The sequence below is a fragment of the Scleropages formosus genome, chromosome 25, assembly GCF_900964775.1.
Source record: "Scleropages formosus chromosome 25, fSclFor1.1, whole genome shotgun sequence".
In the NCBI taxonomy this organism is placed as follows: domain Eukaryota; kingdom Metazoa; phylum Chordata; class Actinopteri; order Osteoglossiformes; family Osteoglossidae; genus Scleropages; species Scleropages formosus.
In genome coordinates this window covers 13,863,225-13,882,491 of record NC_041830.1, presented here as the reverse complement: position 1 = coordinate 13,882,491, position 19,267 = coordinate 13,863,225, and the positions used below count along the sequence as shown (strand labels likewise).

Genomic DNA, 19,267 nt, shown 5'->3' with positions numbered 1-19,267 from the left:
CGCACAGGCACCTGCGATACCCACATCAAAATGCAGCGGCGTGAATGGTACGTGGGAAAAGGGCAGAACTTCACGCTGACCTGCAGTGTCTTCTGCCTGAAGCCGTCACTTAAGCTCCAGTGGCTGCACAACAACACGGTGGTGTCGCAAAGGAACAGCACAGATAACTGCTCATCGGGTAACTGCACGTTCCCCCTGAATGTGAGAGAAGCAGCAATGAAGGACAACGGAGTCTATCACTGCAGCGCAAACTCCGGGGTGGCCAGCAGTAACAACGTGTTCATCACGGTGGTGGGTAAGCTGTGAAGACGCTCACCTAATACTCGCAGTCATCCTCCCGAGCTGCCAATCTTCTCACATTTACATTTATTTATTTAGCAGACACTTTCTCCAAAGCAACTTCCAATGAACTCTATGTAGTGTTACCAGCCCACACACCTTATTCACTGCGGTGACTTACACTGCTAGATACACTACTTACACCGGGTCACTCACCCATACATCAGTGGAACACGCACTCTCTCTCTGTCACTCACACACTATGGGGGAACCTGAACAGCATGTCTTTGGACCGTGGGAGGAAACCAGAGCACCCCACGGGGAGAACATGCAAACGCCACGTCCTCTCACACCACCCAGGCGCTGTGAGACAGCAGCGCTACTCGCTGTGCCACCGTGCCACCTCCTCACGTCCCGCTCTCAGGAACGGATCATATGCAGTCTAACGCCTGCCCTTAATGCGCCAAACGCCTCTTATCTGAAGCCAAATTGTCCTCACACACAAGCCCGTGCTGTATGCAAATCCATCATTTCTGAAGCGGCCAAAACAGCGGACAGGATCTTCGAACCGCTGATGTGTGATGACGATTTTAATGAGACCGACCATGCGGTAGGCTGACAGATTGCGGTGCCCCATCGCTGAATTCGTGCTATGGAGAATCACAATAAACTCTGATCTTCTGAGCCACGGAAGCAGCGATTAACCGTTATTAAAATAAATGTCTGTCACTCATTAGCAGCAATATCATTCTTAGTCAGCTTTGCTAACAGATTCTGTTTTTTTTTTTTGGATCCGTCTCGTTTCGTCCCCCAGACCTGGTTGTCACCGTGTCCAACGTGTTGGTTGAGGTGTGTGACGGTGGGACCGCATCCCTGAGCTGCGTTGCCTCCTCACCCCTGAACTTCTCTCTCTTCTGGGCCCATGGAGGCTGTGAGGACAATCGAACCCTTAGCAGTAACGGAACGCTCCTTCTGTCACCTGTGACCGCTCAACACGGTGGCGACTACCACTGCTGTGCTTCCATCAACACCTGGACTCCCCTCCAAAGGAGCAAGACGGTGAAAGTCAAAGTTCTTGGTGAGTGACCATGTGCGTTTGCCCTTTACCTAAAAATATAGCTCCTGAGAGAGTAGAAGTTTAAATCTTTTCAAGAAAAGTCACATTACAGGTAAAGTGGGCAAACAGTGACTGGTATTTTCTTACAAAGTGCCCACATCTCATATGTTTTACCCATAGCATCATGACGAGAGAACGGTAAAACCTGGGGAATGTCAAAATGTGGGACAGCCGGTAGCGTAGCGGTTAGAGCTCCGAAGGTCGCGTGTTCGAATCCCACCTCCAGCTGTAGAACCCTTGAGCAAGGTACTTATGCTGAATTGCTCCAGTAAAATTACCCAGCTGTGTAAATGGGTAAATAACTGTAAGTAGCTTAACATTGTAAGTCGCTTTGGAGAAAAGCATCTGCTAGATGAATATAAGCATAAGAGGAATGTTGTGCAATTTGATGTTGCGCAAGTGATCTCAGGTACGTCCTTTTCCGTTTGAGTATTTTTCTGTGTTACGAGTGTCTGGATGATGATCTAAGCTGCAGCGCAGCCCCGGAATGTGTCCATTTCGCACTGCGTGACGGTGCTCGTGTTTCAACCTCGGCCCTTTGTTGTTCTCCTCTCTTCTCAGGTACCGAGCGGCCCCAGACCTCCATCGTCGTGTACTACCTGTTGGCAAAAGGGGGGTTTTTTCTTCTCTTTCTTGTTTTTAATTTGCTTACACTATTCTGTAAATTAGGAGAGCCGAGGTCGTGATCTAAAAAGGGCTCTTGCTCACAGCATCACTCCAAGCACACTGACACGCAAACACCCAGGAACACACACGGTGCATCATTGTCTCACGGCATATCTTTGTATGTCAGTCACTTTTTGAATTGGTTCCGATGCATCGCTTCCACTGTAGACCCCCCCTGCATGTGCTGCTTTTACCTTCAGTTATTAAATCTTGCATATAGCTGCAAATTTTCCCGCAAAAACGTTGTTCCTTTAAGTGAAGGACGAGTGAGAGCTATGACATCTGTTGTGAATTGCGATTTGAAAAATAATAAAGGCAGGATGCTTGCAAGAAAACGTGCGTGCATGAAGATTTCGAATGAAGGTTTAGATTCAGATACCTGGCTGGTCTAAATTCAGATGCGACAGGTTTGCACGTAAAAGGGCGGGGAGGTGAACACAGGAGCTCGACACAGAATAAAGCAGAAATTTATTTGTGCAAACTGTCTGTAATGCACTAAAGAAAGAGAAGCTGATGCAGAGGCAAAGTGTCAAGTGCTGTGCAGATGAAGATAAAAAACACAAATGTGCATGCTGACAGGGATCGGCGAACACTCGCAAATCATACGCGGAGATAAATGCAGAATGCTCAACTATCACTTGTAAAGCAGCAACAACTGACAGCGAGGATGCAGAGCGTTTCAATTTAACAACGGCAATGAGGCTGAATAATGAATATTTCCCAGTGTGTTAATAATAGGACTTTATTTCCATGGGTCTATTTAAGGTGCTGGAAATTGTTGATATTATTTCAGCTTTGACATGTAATACAGCATAATGTGCATTTTATTTTATACAAGCATAAAGCATTAATAGAGGCACTGATACCAAGGTATGAGAGGAATGAAGGTTTTAGAGAACTGTAACGGACCACAGCCGTGACGTGCTCGCATTCTTCCGCAGGGGAAACAGGGTAAATGTGAGACAATCAGAGGCCCTGGTGAGGGCAAATCTGGACACTCTTATCCGTGCCATGATGTCACGGATCACTTCTCTTACTGAGTGAGGGATACAGAACTACCGTGCAGTACGGTTCTCAGAGGTAACATACTGTCCCCTGTTGGAAGTCACCCTTCTTACAGCTGCATTCCTTCAGTCAGCGTGGACCCAGAGAAGTGGGCTTCTGTGCAGTGCTTCTTTCTGAAAAATTTGTCTTTAGATGCACCTTCACCAGTCCACCAGTCTGAGATGAGGGTTTATCTGCAGTAAATCCATGGGTCAAGGTGAAGGGTAAGGTGAGGGTTAAGGTTAGCAGGACTATACTGCCCCCTAGAGGAAGAGGTGTTTATGACAAGGGTTTGCAGGACTATGCTGCCCCCTAGAGGAAGCTGTTTTTATGACACACAGGTGTGCCGAGCTAGGTAAACTTTGGACACGAATATAATAATGTCGTCTCCTATTAAATCCCAGTTACTGACTGATGCATGTGCAAGGTCTCCTCGAATCTTTCCACGGTAACCTTTGTTTTTCCTCTCACTCATTGTCAACTCCGACGTTACGCCGTGTGGGTTCAAATGCGGTCAGTACGCATTTTTGCTGTGGAGTTTTGGACATCGATATGTTTTACCTTTACTCATTTAACGGACAATGTTATGGTAGCTACTATTATTTCCTCATTTACACAGATGGGTAATTTTGCTGTAAGAGTTTAGGGCGGAGGGGGGAATTCGAACATGTGATCTTTGGGTCTAAGGCAGCAGCGCTAAACTACCACGCTACTACTTGCCTCCAACACCTGCGCCCATCGTTTCGTTATTTTTCTATGTAATTTTTTAATGTTCTTCTTGAACCGAATCCAGTCAATGTTACCGCGAACCACAACGTCGCCCGTGAATTTCCTCAGCTATAGTCACTGACAGTGTTACGGTGAGCCAATAAAAATACCCGCTGACTTCTTTCATTGAGTTCATTGGCCACATTCGCTTGCGGCGAGACCAATCAGCGTTCAGTGTTGCGTTCCTTCCTGTTTTCTGGTAGTCACGAACCAGGAAGCGACCCTAAGACAACAATGTGAGTTTAAACATGAGGTGTTCTACAGAGTCGTGCTTTCTATATTGGGACAATTGAATTGTGTTAAACGGGTCTTAATTATTAAATGTAGTAATTCTGTGGGTCGCTCATTTTTTTTTATTCTAAGCGTGTGGACTGAAGGTTTTCCTTGCACAGACCTTATACGCCCTGTAGCAATGCCGGTCTTCCACCAGCAGAGGGCGCGTGTTGGTCATTTTCACACGTGGCTCAGCGTAGCGCTCAAATGACTATCCTGGGAAGGAGGTTAAGGGTGATCTCACCTAAAACTTTCAATTTCAGTTTCAAATGCATCGTTTTCTAATGCACCCCCGACCCCGCAAGGAGCAACATATTTCGTGGACAACATCGATTGGAGTGATCAGCCACTGCCCCTAAGATAGTGGTTTTGTTTCAACACTGATTTCTCCTATCTCTCCTCAAATTGATCAGCATTAGATTCCACCTCTAGATTTTCTTTTCCTTAGAGATCAGTTCCCAGCCCTCTGTGTTGTGGCAGTACAAAATGTGACATTTTACTAGAGACATACAGTATTTGGTCTGACTAATGTGTAAACACCCTGGTATATTCCAGTCTTTTCCATCCCCAGGCTTTCAGACACAGCAGAAATGAATGCTATCCCCTACCTAATACCCCCAGGGGAGGGCAGGGCAGTGGGAACACAGCCCTTACAGCAGGTTGCATCAGTCTTGCAGCAACAAGTCTGTTTCCTGTCACGTTCACACTTTGGCCTCTTCCAATTTAGGCCATAACAGTGGGGGGTGTTAGCGTGAGAACACACCAGCTAAATGGGGAAGTAGTGGATCAGTTTGGCAGTAGTCTGAGCCATTAGTACAAATGAGGCGTTGGATGCCATGCACTCACTTTAATTTAAAGTCTCCCAGAGCAACTAACTGGTTTGCACACGGATACACTGGTCAAGTCACATCACGGGGCTTGATGTGCGAGGAGCGATAATGGGGCCCGGGGAGATCAAACCGTGCCGCCGAGATAAGCCCCTGGCCAAATCAAACACTCGAGGGGGCCAAGGGGCACAGAGCGTTAACCACGTGAGGGACAAGCACTTGCTACAGGGGTGATCAGACCTGTACATCCACAAATTGGGAACCACATTTACCGTATGAGCAAGGAAGGAGGTGATGGGATGTCACCGGAAGTCTCCACGCTGCATGTGGTGCGGAATAACAGAATGACATGTTCAAAGCATTTTTTATTAAAATTCAAAAAATACAATACAAAATTGTCAAAACAAAAAAGGGTCTTCAGAAGTTCTTTGATCTGCCAGTTACCTGGTAAAGTGCTTTTTGCCTTTAAAGTTGTATTATGTTTCTCCAAATTCCCAACCCCTAGAATCCCCTTGGAAGGGGGACAGGTACTACTGATGTTATCCAGAAGAGGGGAGAACCTTCAGATGAGCTGGGAAAGTGTCACTTCACATTAACTGACCTTGTCTGCACTGTATCAGAGTTAACTGACCACTTAAGGGGTAAGGGGAAGGTTTCCTGAATTTGTCTACTTTCAAGGAAGAAAGACCCTAACCCTTCAGACAGCTTCCATCATACATTTAATTCTCAATTAACAAGCTTTGAAATATTACACATGGTAAGCCACCCCTCCCCCATTCCAATAATTTACAATAATGCACTGGACTAAAATTTGAGTCTCAATACAGCATCTGCAGATTCTTACACCCAGGTGGTATAGAAGCTGACATTGACATTTTTCCAGAGTCTGCAAACAGGGGAGTAAAATACTGATACCGGAAAAGGGTCCCTTTTAAAATCAAGGACACCCTTAAACATGTTGCTTCTGCACCACCTCTGAGGCGGAAGCATTTCCAAAAGCAAAATAAGGAAACAATTCAATTCAAGTCTTACTGTAAGACAAACAACCCACAAAAGCTGCATCTGTAGAAAAAAGTTCACAATTGTCTCCTAGTACCACCACGATAGGACCTGTTCAATACAAAGACCACAATGGCAATTTGTTTTGCTTCCTTAAGTACTGTACAGAACAAAATGCTGGTGACATGTAAAGTGATTAAAATTATATTTGGGCAACCCTACTTAATTCCATTTGCTAGATTTGCAGTCAGCCATGAATCTTGTACATATTGAAGGACAGGACATCCTAGACAATCTCCACTCACAGCCTGTAAGTGAAATTAAATTCAAAGTTACAACCTGCCAACTGCTTGTACCTTTAGATAAAATAAGTTAAAAGCCAGTGTTTCCCTTCTCTACACTTGCTGAATATATTTCCATTTCTGAAACAGATCTATACCCACTTGCTGCCTCAATCACTGCCGCATACAGGTTGAGAGCATGAAGATTTAAAACAAATGACAACTGGCCGTTCCAAAGCGACAGCTTTTAAACAGATTTAAAAACATTAACAGCATTAAAACAGCAGTGTGGCACAGTTCTAACTGTATTTGGAGTTACCCACAGATATAACACATGTAAACATTGAGACGTTTCATAGACAGCTACATTTACTCGAGTTTGTTTGGAATGCTTTTCCCTCCTCGTTCCTGAGTGTTGAGTCTTCCCAAAGAGCCTCAAAACATGACGATGCAGATACTTTCCATAAGAACGCTGCTAAGACCCATCTGCTGGCAGCCCAAATATCTGGTTTTAAATTTAACCGGTCTCGTAGAAAATGCATGTGTTCAGGAGTTTTGGGGCAGGTTTAGAGGACTGAAATGTCACAGTCGCTAAAATGTGAGTGTCCCCCCCCCCCTCCCCATTGTCAGAATCGTGCAGCACGTTTCATTCCCTACATTTTGGCTAGAATAAGGTGACAGTAACTGCGCCGTCATTTGCAGGCTTAGCCAGGGCTACACAAAAGCACAGATCGGACATGACCCAACAACATCCTGTGGCAATTTTAGGCATGCATCAGCACAAAGGAAAACTCCCAAAATGCAGCTGTGCCGCCACCTGTCATGATTGACCCATTCATGTGAGGCGAGCCCAACCTTACTGTAAAACACAAATGTTAAATTATGTTTAAGACTGGATTAAAGCAAAGATCACTGCTTCTGACTGCACGAGGCTCATGTTGTAACTTAGTGGAGTTGATGCATGCGACTGCATTCTAAGCACTCGAACATGGAAACGAGTCGAGTCTAGCCTGAAAGGCTCAAAAACCCACAAGCTGCCAGGCTGTCAATCGACCCGTTTCCCTTCAGTCGGACTGGGTTGTCGTACCCAACGCAGATTCTCCTGGAGTCTTGTGTTCAAAAGGCTTCTGTGTATTCCAGTATAGAAAGCCGAGCGGCCGTTTCAGCTACTGGGATCTTCTGATAACCAGTCATCACATCCAGCCCTTCCAGGTGCTGCAAAGGCAGTGTGGAAGGGAAGGCCAATGGACTTGTGTCCAACCACCTCTCTGGATCCTCTATCACCTCCACCACATCCAACTGAAGCAAGTTTGTCAATCACTCTGTACGAATCAAAATGTTACATGGAAGGGGGAGTGACATATTAAAGGTCCCAGCAGCTGTGTGCATGTGTGATGATGTTGAGATCGTGCCAGGCACTCCAATGCAGGCACCCAAATTCCCTCCTTGAACTCGACGGCTAAGAAAATCCCAGAAACTGCACATGTGCATATGCTGACAGGGATGTCCATGTGCTGAACACGAAAGCAAGAGAACATGTTCCTTATGTTTGCAAGATTTCTTTATCCCAAAAAAATAATTTCACAGTGGATCCAGTTGTAGTACATGGAAGCAGCATAATAGGTAGTCCTTTGGTGTGTGCATCAGTTTGCTTGAGCTTTTTTTTGCTTTTGACAGCATTCATTTTAAAAAAAAAAAAAAAAGCCTCCCACTAACCCCCATTCACCAAATCCGAAAACCTGTGGTCTGAACTTGAATTGTTCTCCCCAATGCAGAACAGAGCTGATGTGCTTTAAGTGCTGTAGTAAAAGGAGGCAAGTCCAGGTGCCTGGGGGGTAGTGGGTGGGGCTTTAGAGGGGGCCATACAGCTTCCATCCATTTGGCCAAGGGAGCAGAGACATGGACGAGATGTGGCTTCAGGCACAGTCCCCCACAACCACCAAGGGGGCCAAGTGCTGATGGAGCTCTGAAGCAGAGACTGGCTGCCCCTTCAGCAGGCTGCTCCTCTGCCGCCGCTTGGCCAGTTTGGAGTTGGAGGGGGGTGAGAGGCGCACAGAACAAGAGCCAGCAGTGATCACCACTGGGGCATTCTGCTGCTGCTTGTCATTTTCCTCCTGCTCAGCCAGGTGCCGGTTCACTGCTACGGCTTTGCCAGCAAACCGCGTCAAGTCCTTGGCACTACTGTTCCTGGGGGGGGAGTGCAAGGAGAGAGGCTGAATCAGGAAACTGTCCACCTCTGCAGGACCGACCACCCACCCTGCAGGGACACTGCTGTGTAAGGAGTGAAACTCACCTCTGGATCAAGTTTGAGGTCGGCAAGCTGTTTGATGCACACTGAAGGGGGGAAGAAAAAAAAAAATGAGTGCAAATCAGAGCCTCGGGCACTGTGCTCGTGCTGAGCGGACGGAAGAACTCACCCCCTGCACCCACGGATGTTCAAGAACCTGGGCGGCACTCAGACGGTTCTTGGCATCCCGCACCAGCAACTTGGAGATTAGATCTTTGGCACCGTCAGAGATGTGGGCCCAGTCCTTCTCGGGAAACTCGTACTTTCCCTCCTGGATGCTCTCGAACAGCATGTTCTGCACAAGTGCAAGAGACATTTTGCATTTCACTGTGAAAGCAAAGGAGAAGTTGCTACCTTGGGAAGAATCTGCTCAGGCTACTGCCGTCAGGTGATCAGCAGTGTTTACCTGACAGGCGTGGCACGGCTCGCCCCACTCCCAGCCGCAGTTGCTGCCGCAATGGCCCACAAATGGCGGGTACCCGCTGAGCATGATATAGAGGATGACCCCCAGGCTCCACAGATCGCAGCGCTTGTCATAGATGCTGGCCTCCTCGTTGAAGGCCTCCACCACCTCAGGAGCCATGTACTCCGCAGAGCCACACTGGACAGGTTAGAAGCCATCATTTATTCATACAAACCATGAACTAATTTACAATCTTGTTTGTACACTAAGCTACTTAAAACATCTGCAGCAGGAACAGGGGACTTGAACCCAGGTCTAACCATTAGACCACTTGCTACACCCTAACCTAAGCATTCAACCTGAAGAATCTCTACAGTGCAAGATGTATTTGGGGGCAGGCAGGCAGTGTAGGGAAAATGAGGCTTGTAGACAGTGTCTACAGTGCAGTTCCGTTGCTCTGCTCACTGGGTTCCTGGTCTATTCTTTTCAGACTGAAGCCCCTTGTTGAGCTCAGTCACACACTGTCAGAGGGCCCCACCAGAGTCAGTCTGGCTCGCTGTGTAAGCACAAGGGTGTGAATCACAAGGCCCATCCTGGGGCAAGCAGCGACAGGCCATGTAAGGTCCTCGCTGTCATGGGGTGGCAGCAAAAACTGGATAAGGCAAATAATGCATGCAAGCGCCACTGGTGTTTGAGTCAGACACAGACTGGAGCAACCGGACCCAGCTAGCTGCCAGCTGCCACCCCCCTCCCCCACCCTCACTGCTCGCTCAGCCGCTGCACGTACTCCCACATTGTTACAGAATTAAGCAGGCCAGCCAAATCCAGTTCAGAAACAACCTGCGTCAGCGGCCAGCCACTTCGGCAGAGCTGACAACTAAATATAACAGAGCAGAGGGGAAAGTGGGCCAAGCACCGAGTCTGGAAAACATCTGACCGCCAGTGAGGGGCTCCAGAGAATCAGGTCCTGCAAATTTATTACATAAGAGAATCAGCTTTAGTATTTCAAAGCTGAAAAGAATTAAGAGTTACCAGCAAACATCAGGCCAGCACCTCAAAATGCTAAAGCAACACAAAAGCACCAAGTTTTTATTTACCTGGCAGAAATAAAATCTGGAGAAAATAAGTAAACTTAAGCTATTAATGAACCTCATCCAGAGAAGATCCCTCCCTTTGAGAAACTGTAGTCTTTACTGAAAAAGAATGCCAAGCTAAGAGCTTCAGTTGTGTTATATGCTCAAGGGATGAGCAATATCTGCACTCCATGTCTAGTCACACACAAGCTACAGTCAAAACACACACCAGCACATGAAAAACCTGGTGGTCAAAAATCAACTATGTACAACTGAAGAGGTATGTGTGAACACTGCAGGTCACACAGTAACTATATGAAACTATGATCATTTAAAGCAATTCAGCTTAATTTCCCAGGGCCCAAAGCCTAATAAAAATTACTTCCAGGTTATAGACTGAAATTTTTTCCACAGCAACAATCAGGTCATCATAACAGCAATTGTATAAATACCAGCTAGTGGCAGAGTGGTTATTTTAAAGTGTAAAGTGACACCTTGCAACTGAAAGACCTGGGTTTGAATCCCCACTCCTGCTGTAGCACCCTTCAGAAAGATATTTATCCTGCATAGTCAAATTACATATATAAACAGTAATTTACATATTACACATACTCCATAAATGCATAAATTGCTAGTAAAGTTTGTGTACAACCCAACCATTGTGAAGACAGTTTGGCTAAATTAATAAAAAAAAAAAACTATGGCATTCCTGAACAGATGTGTCAGAGGACTGCCAAGGTCCCGAGCTGCTGAAAGCATAGCAGTGTGTTGCATCAGTCAAACACTTCCTGCAGGGGGCAAGGGTTTGTTGGTAAACCCAACCTAGGGTTTCCCCTGCCTGGTCAGGCCACAATGACTCATGTGACTGAAACACCAGCCAGACCACGTGTGCCATGACCTCACAGCACCTCTTGCCCCACCCCCCATTCCCTGCTTGGCTCTCACCAGTTTCTCGGAAAGCAGCATTTCTGCGAACCCGATCCTCTGACCCCGCCCCAACTGTCATCGCTCAGACTTGGAGGGGTGGAGCCGTTGGACATTCTTGGAGGATAACCTAGCATGACTGCACGTTTCTCACTCCAACACTTGACAGTTGTCCATTTATTTTAAAATGACAGCAGACATGCATTAACCTCCAAAGCTCTAATATCGGTCCCATGACTGCACGACGGAAAAACACCACAAGGGTGACAGCCCAGCAAACCGCTTCCCTACAGACCACGCCCCTCCCCCCCACAAAGACATCCGCTGCTGCATCAGCCTATCAGCAGGCAGTTGCTAGGTGGGGGAGGTGCCTCTGGTAAAAGGAAGATAAGCCCACTTAAGCAAGGAGCGTGGCAAGACAAGAGCAGCAGTTTCAGCCAATGGCAACCGCTCAGAGGCTGGGTGGCCTTTCATATCAAAAAAGGACCTGTTGGGGCGAAGGCATTTTAACAGCCGTGCAAGCTTGTTAGGAGGGGCTACAAGGCTGCTAGCATCACTGTTCTGATGAAATTATCTTCAGCCTCTGTTTTCTCCTCCAGGAGATTTAAAACTGCAATCTGCCTTGTCTGGCTGATAAGTTTGTTCCACCCCAAAGGCTCTCAAGATCAACAGAACATTAGAGACTTAACATGAGGATTTAGGCCAAAGAAGGGGGGGAGAGGGGAACCCCAAAACCAAGTAAGATACTCATTGCATTGTGGGGGGGTGCAGTGTTCAGATATTCCACACAAAACAAAACCCTCCATCTGTTGCCAAGCAGAACACAAATGCCCCCAAAACCCCGACTGCCATCCAATCCCTCCCCCACCTTTCACTCCTCAGACTAAACAAGGACACCACCCTAGACTATTAAGCCCCAACACAGTGAAAAGTTGTTACACTGTAGAACTCTAACCCCTACCCCTTAGTAAATGTTTTCCTCCAAATTCCTCCTTTTCTACACCCTACATCCCCTGTTCAGTCCATCTGCTCCCATCTGTCCAATATTAACTCAACACTCCTGTGTGAGAAAGCAGATTAGATCTCCCATTAACACCATGAACTGGTTAAAAGATGCCAAAGCTGCACAGCTTGTACTTTAAAATGTTGAGTAACTTCAATTTATGAAGTGAGACCTTGTGCCCAATGATTTTAACTTCTGGCCTCCCCCCAAATGTTCCCAAAAGTCAACAAGCTGAGAGAATCGCACCACTGCTGCCAGTCCAAGGAGACAGGGCTGAAGTGCTCTCGTTGGGTAAAAGGTCTAAGCTGAGAAGAAACAGCAACATAGCAGCCAACTTTGACCAGCTGTCTTTTGGAGAACTCTGATGGATTAATTTTGCTTTTGACTTTCACACCCTCCCCCCATGATGGTATATACCAGAGTCATGAGCTGAATCTGGAATTGCTGGCTGTCAGGAACTGAACTGCAGCCAGCGCCAAGCTGAGGGCCACACCAGCACACTCACCGGTGTGAGGAGCTCAGGTGTGGAGATAGGAGAGCTGTCGCTGTTCAGCTTGATCCCACTGCCCAGATCAAAATCACAGATCTTGACTGGTGAAATCTGCCAAGAACCAAACAGCAGAACTAGTCAGCACAACTAACCCAACTGCACCAATATCTACCAATCAGGTGCTTTATATCTACTAGAAATCTAATTGAGCTTTTTTCTGCAATCTACACTTCAGCTGTAGAGTTTTAAATTTTCAAATCCATCCATATAGGAAACAGGAAAGGGATGCAGCTCACCTTGTCACTATGCTCACAAAGGATGTTCTCTGGCTTGAGGTCTCTGTGAGCCATTCCTGTGGGACAAGCAGTATGATGTGGGAGTGTGAATGCAGGTCTGGATTCCTGGCAGTCAGCAAGCCACAGAGCAGACAGACACTCCCTCCCCCCTACCTTTGTTGTGCAGGAAGTTGAGCGCACTGGCAATGTCCTGTACCACAATGCTGGCTTCCTGCTCATTGAAGTGCCGTCTCTTGTGGATGTGGGCCAATACAGAGCCTTTAGGAGACACGGGGGAGGGAGGCACGACTGGTAAGGCAACTGACAGCAGTTTCCTTCAAATGACTTAAGGCAGTGTAATGAGAACACACCTCCCCTCAGCTTCTCAAACACCAGATAGAACTTATCTTCCTCCTCAAAGAACTCCACAAGTTCCAAGATATTTCTGAAAGATAGGAAGAGCAGTAAATCAGCACATTGCTGCAAAGCAGATCTGCACTGGCATTTAGATTACCAGAGTGATGTTAAGGCACAAGGTATTGCATGGATGAGCATTTCAAGAACAGTGTGCTGCATTCTACATGTGGCCCTTCAGTCACATGGTCCCCAACACAAATTGAGCCACAGGTATCACCCCAGGCTTTCTTTAGAAGCAGGGAACCCAACATTCTTCCTGGTGTCACTAAAACCCTCACTGTACAGACAGCTTCAGTTGTGCGAGTGAAGCCCTAACTGCAGAAACTGATCAAAAGTTTGGTGCTACAATATAAACCCAATCATGTAAAATAAATGTCACAGGCAAAGTCACTTCTGCAGGGATGTACTGAAGCATTCAAGGCGTAGCCCACCACAGATTTCCTGTAGCTGCCTGTATCAAGCTCAGCACTCCGGTTACTGCCTAGAACCATCAAAGGATCAGCACCATAATACTGATGGGACCTGATCACACTACATCACAGCATTGATGTCCTACCATTCAAGGAGGGTCTCCAAACGGATCTTTTGGACCCGATTTAAAACCTCAATTCTATAGGTAGCTACTTGTCTAACATGTAAAGCCAAAAATTAGCAAACTGCTTCAGCATAATGTGTCTGATCCTCTTCACTGAAATTCACTTTAGTCTACTCCAAGTTGTAATCACTATGGAGTGAAGTGTCTGATAGGTGGATTAATACAAATCTTGATGTCCTCTGGTCTGAAAGGTCCTACCTGTGGCCTTGGCACTGGTACAGCATCTCCACCTCTCTGAAAACCCGGCTGCGGCTATGGCCTGGTCTTTTCTCGATGATCTACAATGAGAAGTGCCAAGTTCCTCAATATTGGCCATCAAACAAAATATTTTGCTTGTGACACAGGCCACATGACTGCACTGGTCCATTTTCCTCAAGAGGGTCTGATCAGTTTAACGAGGCAAAACTAATATTTCTTTTAACCAATCAAATTCATCTCCTTACCCCTCATGAGGAGAACATTGGCAGCATGACCACATTAGGAGATCCATGTGGAAGTCACTGTCTGCTCTATAAACAGCAGTCAATTTCAGCTTTGCATTATACACCAGTCCCAAACGCTTCATCAGCCCCACCCCCAGCCTCATTGTCCAAGATGTGGGTGTGACTCTGCTCGCTAGCCAGATTAAGGCCGCCGCCAAAGGCATCCTAGCGAGTGTACAATGCACGTCTAGGATTAGTCCAGACACAGGGCCACCGCTAGCCCTCAGCCAAGCTTGAACAGATGCCTGACTCAGCAGGCCAGGCCAGCTGCCACAGCACACAGCCATTCACTCACATATTCAAACACAGCAATTTAGAGTAAAAGTCCACCTAAAACACAGCTTTGAATTGTGGGAGCAAGCTGGAACACCAAGAAGAACCTCATGGAGAAGTCTGTTAAATGAATGAATTACACACTACACTTGGAATGTTACAATGTCCAACATTAAAGCTGCCCTAAAAAGCAGAGAAAGTGCTCTCTGGAGTGCAATACTAAGGACAATGCTGTTCCAGGAACAGCTGCAGCCTACTTTGACTATACTGCAAAAACATGGGGAGGTGGAAGGGTGTGGGAAGGATCTATCAGGGTCAAGTCTGACTCACACAAGCCTTAAAAGGAAAAAACCCTCAGAGAAAGATTATGCAAGAGCATAAACGTAACCAATATCAGTGTAAACAATTCCTGCCCATCTGAACGTACAGATTGAGTTTAAAATGCGAACTCCCTCAGTCGCTGGCTCCACCCATTAGCCGTTATGTCTTGTTTTCGGGTTTGGCAAAGCCAGCAGGACATGCTGTTCCTGCTACCGTAGAGCTTTTGGATGAACGACTGGATGAGGAAAGGGGTGGAAGGTGCTTCCCCCTTGATCCTGATTGGTTACCTCATGTGGTAAGTCAAAGGAGGGCTGAGCTTGCAGTGTGTATACGCGTGTGTACATGGAGCACAGACCACCTAAGTTATGCCAGATTTTAACACGACATGCTGACGTAAGGTTCAGATACTCGAACTTCGATACTCAATATCTGACATTGCCCTATAATTTAACACTAACTTCATACAGATGTTCACTCTGCATGCAGCAAAATTAATGTGGTGTTATGTACTGAGGGCACATGTGACAAAATACATCTCACATCACACCTTCGATGAAATTCATATCCTGGCATGATCTTCAGCTCCCGCGGTGCTTTCCAGTGAAATGTAACATCTCCGTATCAACCCCAAATTTAGAACACTACTAGCAGCACTGAGTCACAACATGTATCAAAAAGCAGTCGGCGGAGACGTGCCTGCTTTATGAGCATGACCAACTACACCTGCACAGCTATTGAATCCTCACACGCTTCTGGTGGCCTGAGTGCTCAGCCTCCCCATACGGAGAGCTCGCAGTGTCGGAATTAACACCAACACAAACCATTCGACATCTCTAAAGTTTTGATAACTACCCAATTCTGGGTCACAGTGGTCCAGAGCCTATCCCAAAGCATAAGGGTGTGAGCAGTGTACATCCTGGGACCATTCCATAACAGGGCACTCGCATATGCACTAGTCATTTACCACCACCGATATACCTTTAAACATCTTTGGGCTGTGGGAGGAAACCAGAGCACCCAGAGAAAATTCCACATGGACTAACTCAGATTTGAACCCCACAGCCCAGGAGCTGAGGCAGCAGTACTACTGACTCACACAGTCCAAATATCTGACTTCACAAGACCCACAAACTCAGACATACCTTGACAGCATATTCCTTGTTGGTGATTAGGTTGACACAGGTCTGAACCCTGGCATAGGCTCCTTCTCCCAGAACTTCCTCCTGCAGCCTGTACACATCTGAAAGGAAATAATTCTCCCGTAAAACCAGAGTTCAAGCAGGCAAACTCATCAGGCCAGCGCTACCCCACCGCTAACAAAAACGCGTCTACTACGCCCACAGCCTTGCCTTCAAATCGTCCAGAGAAGCTGTCGGTTGCCCTGCCCCTCTTTTTCTTCTTGTTCCTCTTCTTTGCATCTGGGATGTCAATAGGCTGGCTGGCTGGCATAGCTTTTCCAAACAGGGCAATGAGAAACAGATGGGAAAAATAAGAGCCAATCAGAAAGGTTCTATAGGGGATAATCTTCACTATAAAAAGCCAGCAGCACTAAGAACAGCAGCAGCAAGTTGAAAAGCAGGTCATCCTGTCAAAACGAAATGCTTGCACTTGGATTCAACTAATCACCTCCTCCAGAACCTATCAAGCCAAAATCTGAAGCCCTGCATCTGAGCACCAACTGACCAAGAACATGAGGACACCCCACCCTCACTCAGGAAGGAAGGATTACTTATGGATGTCTGTGTAGGTAACTTATTATACTGCTGGAAAGGGAAACTGCTCACCAGGTCTTGCAGGGCAGTCAAAGTTAAAGGCTGATTCGAGGAGATGGGAACCAGTTTTTGTGAAGTCATCGGACTCAAATGGGTTCTGACCCTGGACATAGAGAAATGGTCACACACCGCTTTTAGATCATGGTCACTACCACCAACATTCACCAGCAACCAACTGGAATAATCCCACACACATAACCAAATGTGAAAGCCATGACAAAATCCTTCTAGAGCTTCTAAATACAGAAAATTGAAGAACTCAAACTTCTGTTTTTTTTTGGGGATTTCCTTTTAAAAGGTGGAAAACACGCAAGGACATCCAAGATGGCATCCCACATATCTGGGAAGGCAGAGCATGGAATAAACCAAATTCAGCAGCGTCAACCACAGGGAAATTCCGTTAACGTGCTAATCTTAACTCTCGCCTTTCGGTTAGCATTTTATGAGTCAGGCTGAATTTCCTTAATTACCCGTTAGGATAGCAATACACTGCCAGAGGGTTACATCATTGCCCCGTCGCTGACATCCAGCCCACAGGACGCAGCCATGAGCAACCGGAATGAAAGTGAAGCTCTATAGACACGGTGAATAACCATGCACCTTCGGTATCAACGACCTTGTGTGTTCGGATGCAACCCTGGTAAGGCATGACACTGATGTCCTACAATATACCAAACAGGCCTTTTATTACCTACTTCTGAAGTTCAGCACTCTGATATGAGAGAACCATCAAGCACAATAGCTCAGGAACAAGCAGATAGTCAAATAGAAACACCTCTGACCAGCACTGCCTGAAACTACGTCAAACACATCTGACCACATTTTATCAAAGAAATCACCTTAAAGGAGCGGTGGAATCCGGTGATGTCGGTGATTTTATTCTGCACCATTTTGGAGGGTTTCCCCGATCAAGGTGAGCTCGCAACGGATCTGTCAGCCGTCCGGGGAAAGAAACCCGGCGGAGGGTCCTCCGGCAACTCCTGGGCAAGTAGCAGGGTAGGATGTTTAAACGGGACTCCTGAAAAACAGCAAAAGGAAGACGATTTGGGGTCAGCTGTCGGTCCACGTCGCAGAGCGGCTCATTCCGAGCATCCTATTAATCCACCCGAAGCATGCCACGCAAAAGGCGTGATAAGGAGGTGTTCACTTTAATGCCCACTTGCGCAGCTCAGTCATCAGTCCCAAATCTCTCTTTATAGACAGAGTCCAAATGTGTCCACTGGACAGCAGGGGGCACAGCAGTTAAGAACACAGAACCACATCCTCTAGGGTTCAAGACCCACACCCTGACACTGCAGTAGCACCACTGACTCAGAATGGGACCGGTAAAAAAATACTCACCCACGTAACTGGTGAAATAAAGCACCTTTAAGAAAAATGAACTAAAGCAACAAGTGAACATATAACGACACCTCAGGCCACAGGAACTTAATTTATAGCGCGTCGCTTGGGACATTTGAGATGATAAAACTCAGCAACCACGAACTGACATGCTGAAATATATTTAATCGTATTTACAGTAAAAATGTTATTTAAAACAATTTTTTATAAAGATCCCCCCCCAGACCGCAGCCTCCCCCCATCCCACTCGTCACACTGACTCCTGCTCACAGAAAAATGCGCTTTCAGCTATAAAAATCCTTTAAACTCACATTCCACCGACAGACCTGTATTAAAAAAAAAATAAAAAAACAAAACAAAATAAAAAAAAAGTGTGTTCTGACAGCGAAGTCCAGCGGTGCTCCGTGCCGCCGAACGAACCTTCGAGCACCAGGCAGGCAGGCTCCGCGGCGGCCGGGTTAGAATCGCTTCCACCTGCTGCGAGCCCTTCAGGACAGCGGCCCCCGGGTGACACAGTGAAGGCGGCGCTCTTACCCCGTCGCTAGCCGTGTAACTCCAGCCTTAACGCCGTTCTGCACCCACTGCTCGGAGAGCCGCGGTCGTTCTCACACAAAGACACCCACTCCCCCTTCTCTCTGACTCCGGTTAGCTGCAGCCGACGGCCTTTATATAATCTCTCGGGGCCGTGTCCCCGCCCACCGCACTCGCGGCGCTCCCTGGCCGCTCGTCTCGCGCCAGTATCCCATCCCACTTTTCTGCAGCTGACCCGGCTCCTCCCCCCGACACGCGGCAAACACAGTCCAAAAACACCAGTCCAACGCATACAATGTCCGTCTGCGCATTGACAGAACCGATAACGAACAAGTCCGGTCACGGTGTTAGTTGAATGAACCGATCGAATACGTCCGCTTGACAGCGCCGTTCGTGCACGTTCCGCCGGGCCGGGCGGCGCGCGCCAGCCCAGCGTGACGTAGGGAGGAGGGTTGTTTTGCAGGCCCCAAATAGCTGACTGTACTGTACGTGCCGCGGGGCGGCGTGCGGCGCGTGCGGGCTCGCGAGCCGAGGGGCGTCGATGCAGGGCTGCGAAAACAATGTCATAAATGTCACCATTTTGCCTACGGATGGTATGTGCGTGTACAAGAACGCAAAGAACACCATACCTCGGGGGGGAGGAATCACACTTTACGTGCCAAAACAACGAGACGTCGTGGACTGTTTTTTCTTTAATATTCGTAGCAGTAACAACAGCGAGTGACGCGAGAATCGGGAGAGTTGCATCATCATCGTGTCTTCGGATCTCCGCCTCGAGTCTTTTAAACGGTTTTATAGAAACTGACTGGGATTTTCCGACGTGAAT

At 47.2% G+C, this 19,267-nt stretch overlaps 1 protein-coding gene and 1 long non-coding RNA gene across 2 annotated transcripts; one reads left to right on the top strand and one right to left on the bottom strand.

Annotated features, from left to right (window-relative positions):
- Window positions 1-221: 221 nt before the first annotated feature.
- LOC108921621 (uncharacterized) lies at window positions 222-2,329 on the top strand. Its single transcript, XR_001965071.1, has 3 exons — window positions 222-295; window positions 1,094-1,357; window positions 1,958-2,329. It is a non-coding gene; the product is annotated as an uncharacterized LOC108921621 (long non-coding RNA).
- A 5,619-nt stretch (window positions 2,330-7,948) lies between these two features.
- LOC108921617 (MAP kinase-interacting serine/threonine-protein kinase 2-like) lies at window positions 7,949-18,767 on the bottom strand. The gene is made up of 14 exons (XM_018731149.2): window positions 18,445-18,767; window positions 17,409-17,587; window positions 16,582-16,672; window positions 16,147-16,248; window positions 15,940-16,037; window positions 13,920-13,999; window positions 13,081-13,154; window positions 12,884-12,988; window positions 12,731-12,786; window positions 12,450-12,545; window positions 8,948-9,142; window positions 8,672-8,836; window positions 8,548-8,588; window positions 7,949-8,441 (listed from the first exon to the last, which is right to left on the bottom strand). Exons 2-14 carry the CDS (start codon window positions 17,457-17,459, stop codon window positions 8,171-8,173), a joined length of 1,425 nt encoding a protein of 474 aa, XP_018586665.1. The 5' UTR covers window positions 17,460-17,587; window positions 18,445-18,767; the 3' UTR covers window positions 7,949-8,170.
- Between the last annotated feature and the right edge of the window lie 500 nt (window positions 18,768-19,267).

What these genes read in the sequence shown, in the direction of transcription:
- LOC108921617 (XM_018731149.2), bottom strand. Translation starts at nt 17,459, where the DNA reads ATGGTGCAGAATAAAATCACCGACATCACCGGATTCCACCGCTCCTTT. An exon ending in TGACTGCCCTGCAAGACCTG is followed by an intron (nt 16,249 to 16,581) that starts GTGAGCAGTTTC and finishes TGTTTGGAAAAG; the next exon opens with CTATGCCAGCCAGCCAGCCT. An exon ending in TTTGTGAGCATAGTGACAAG is followed by an intron (nt 12,546 to 12,730) that starts GTGAGCTGCATC and finishes GGTTCTTGGCAG; the next exon opens with ATTTCACCAGTCAAGATCTG.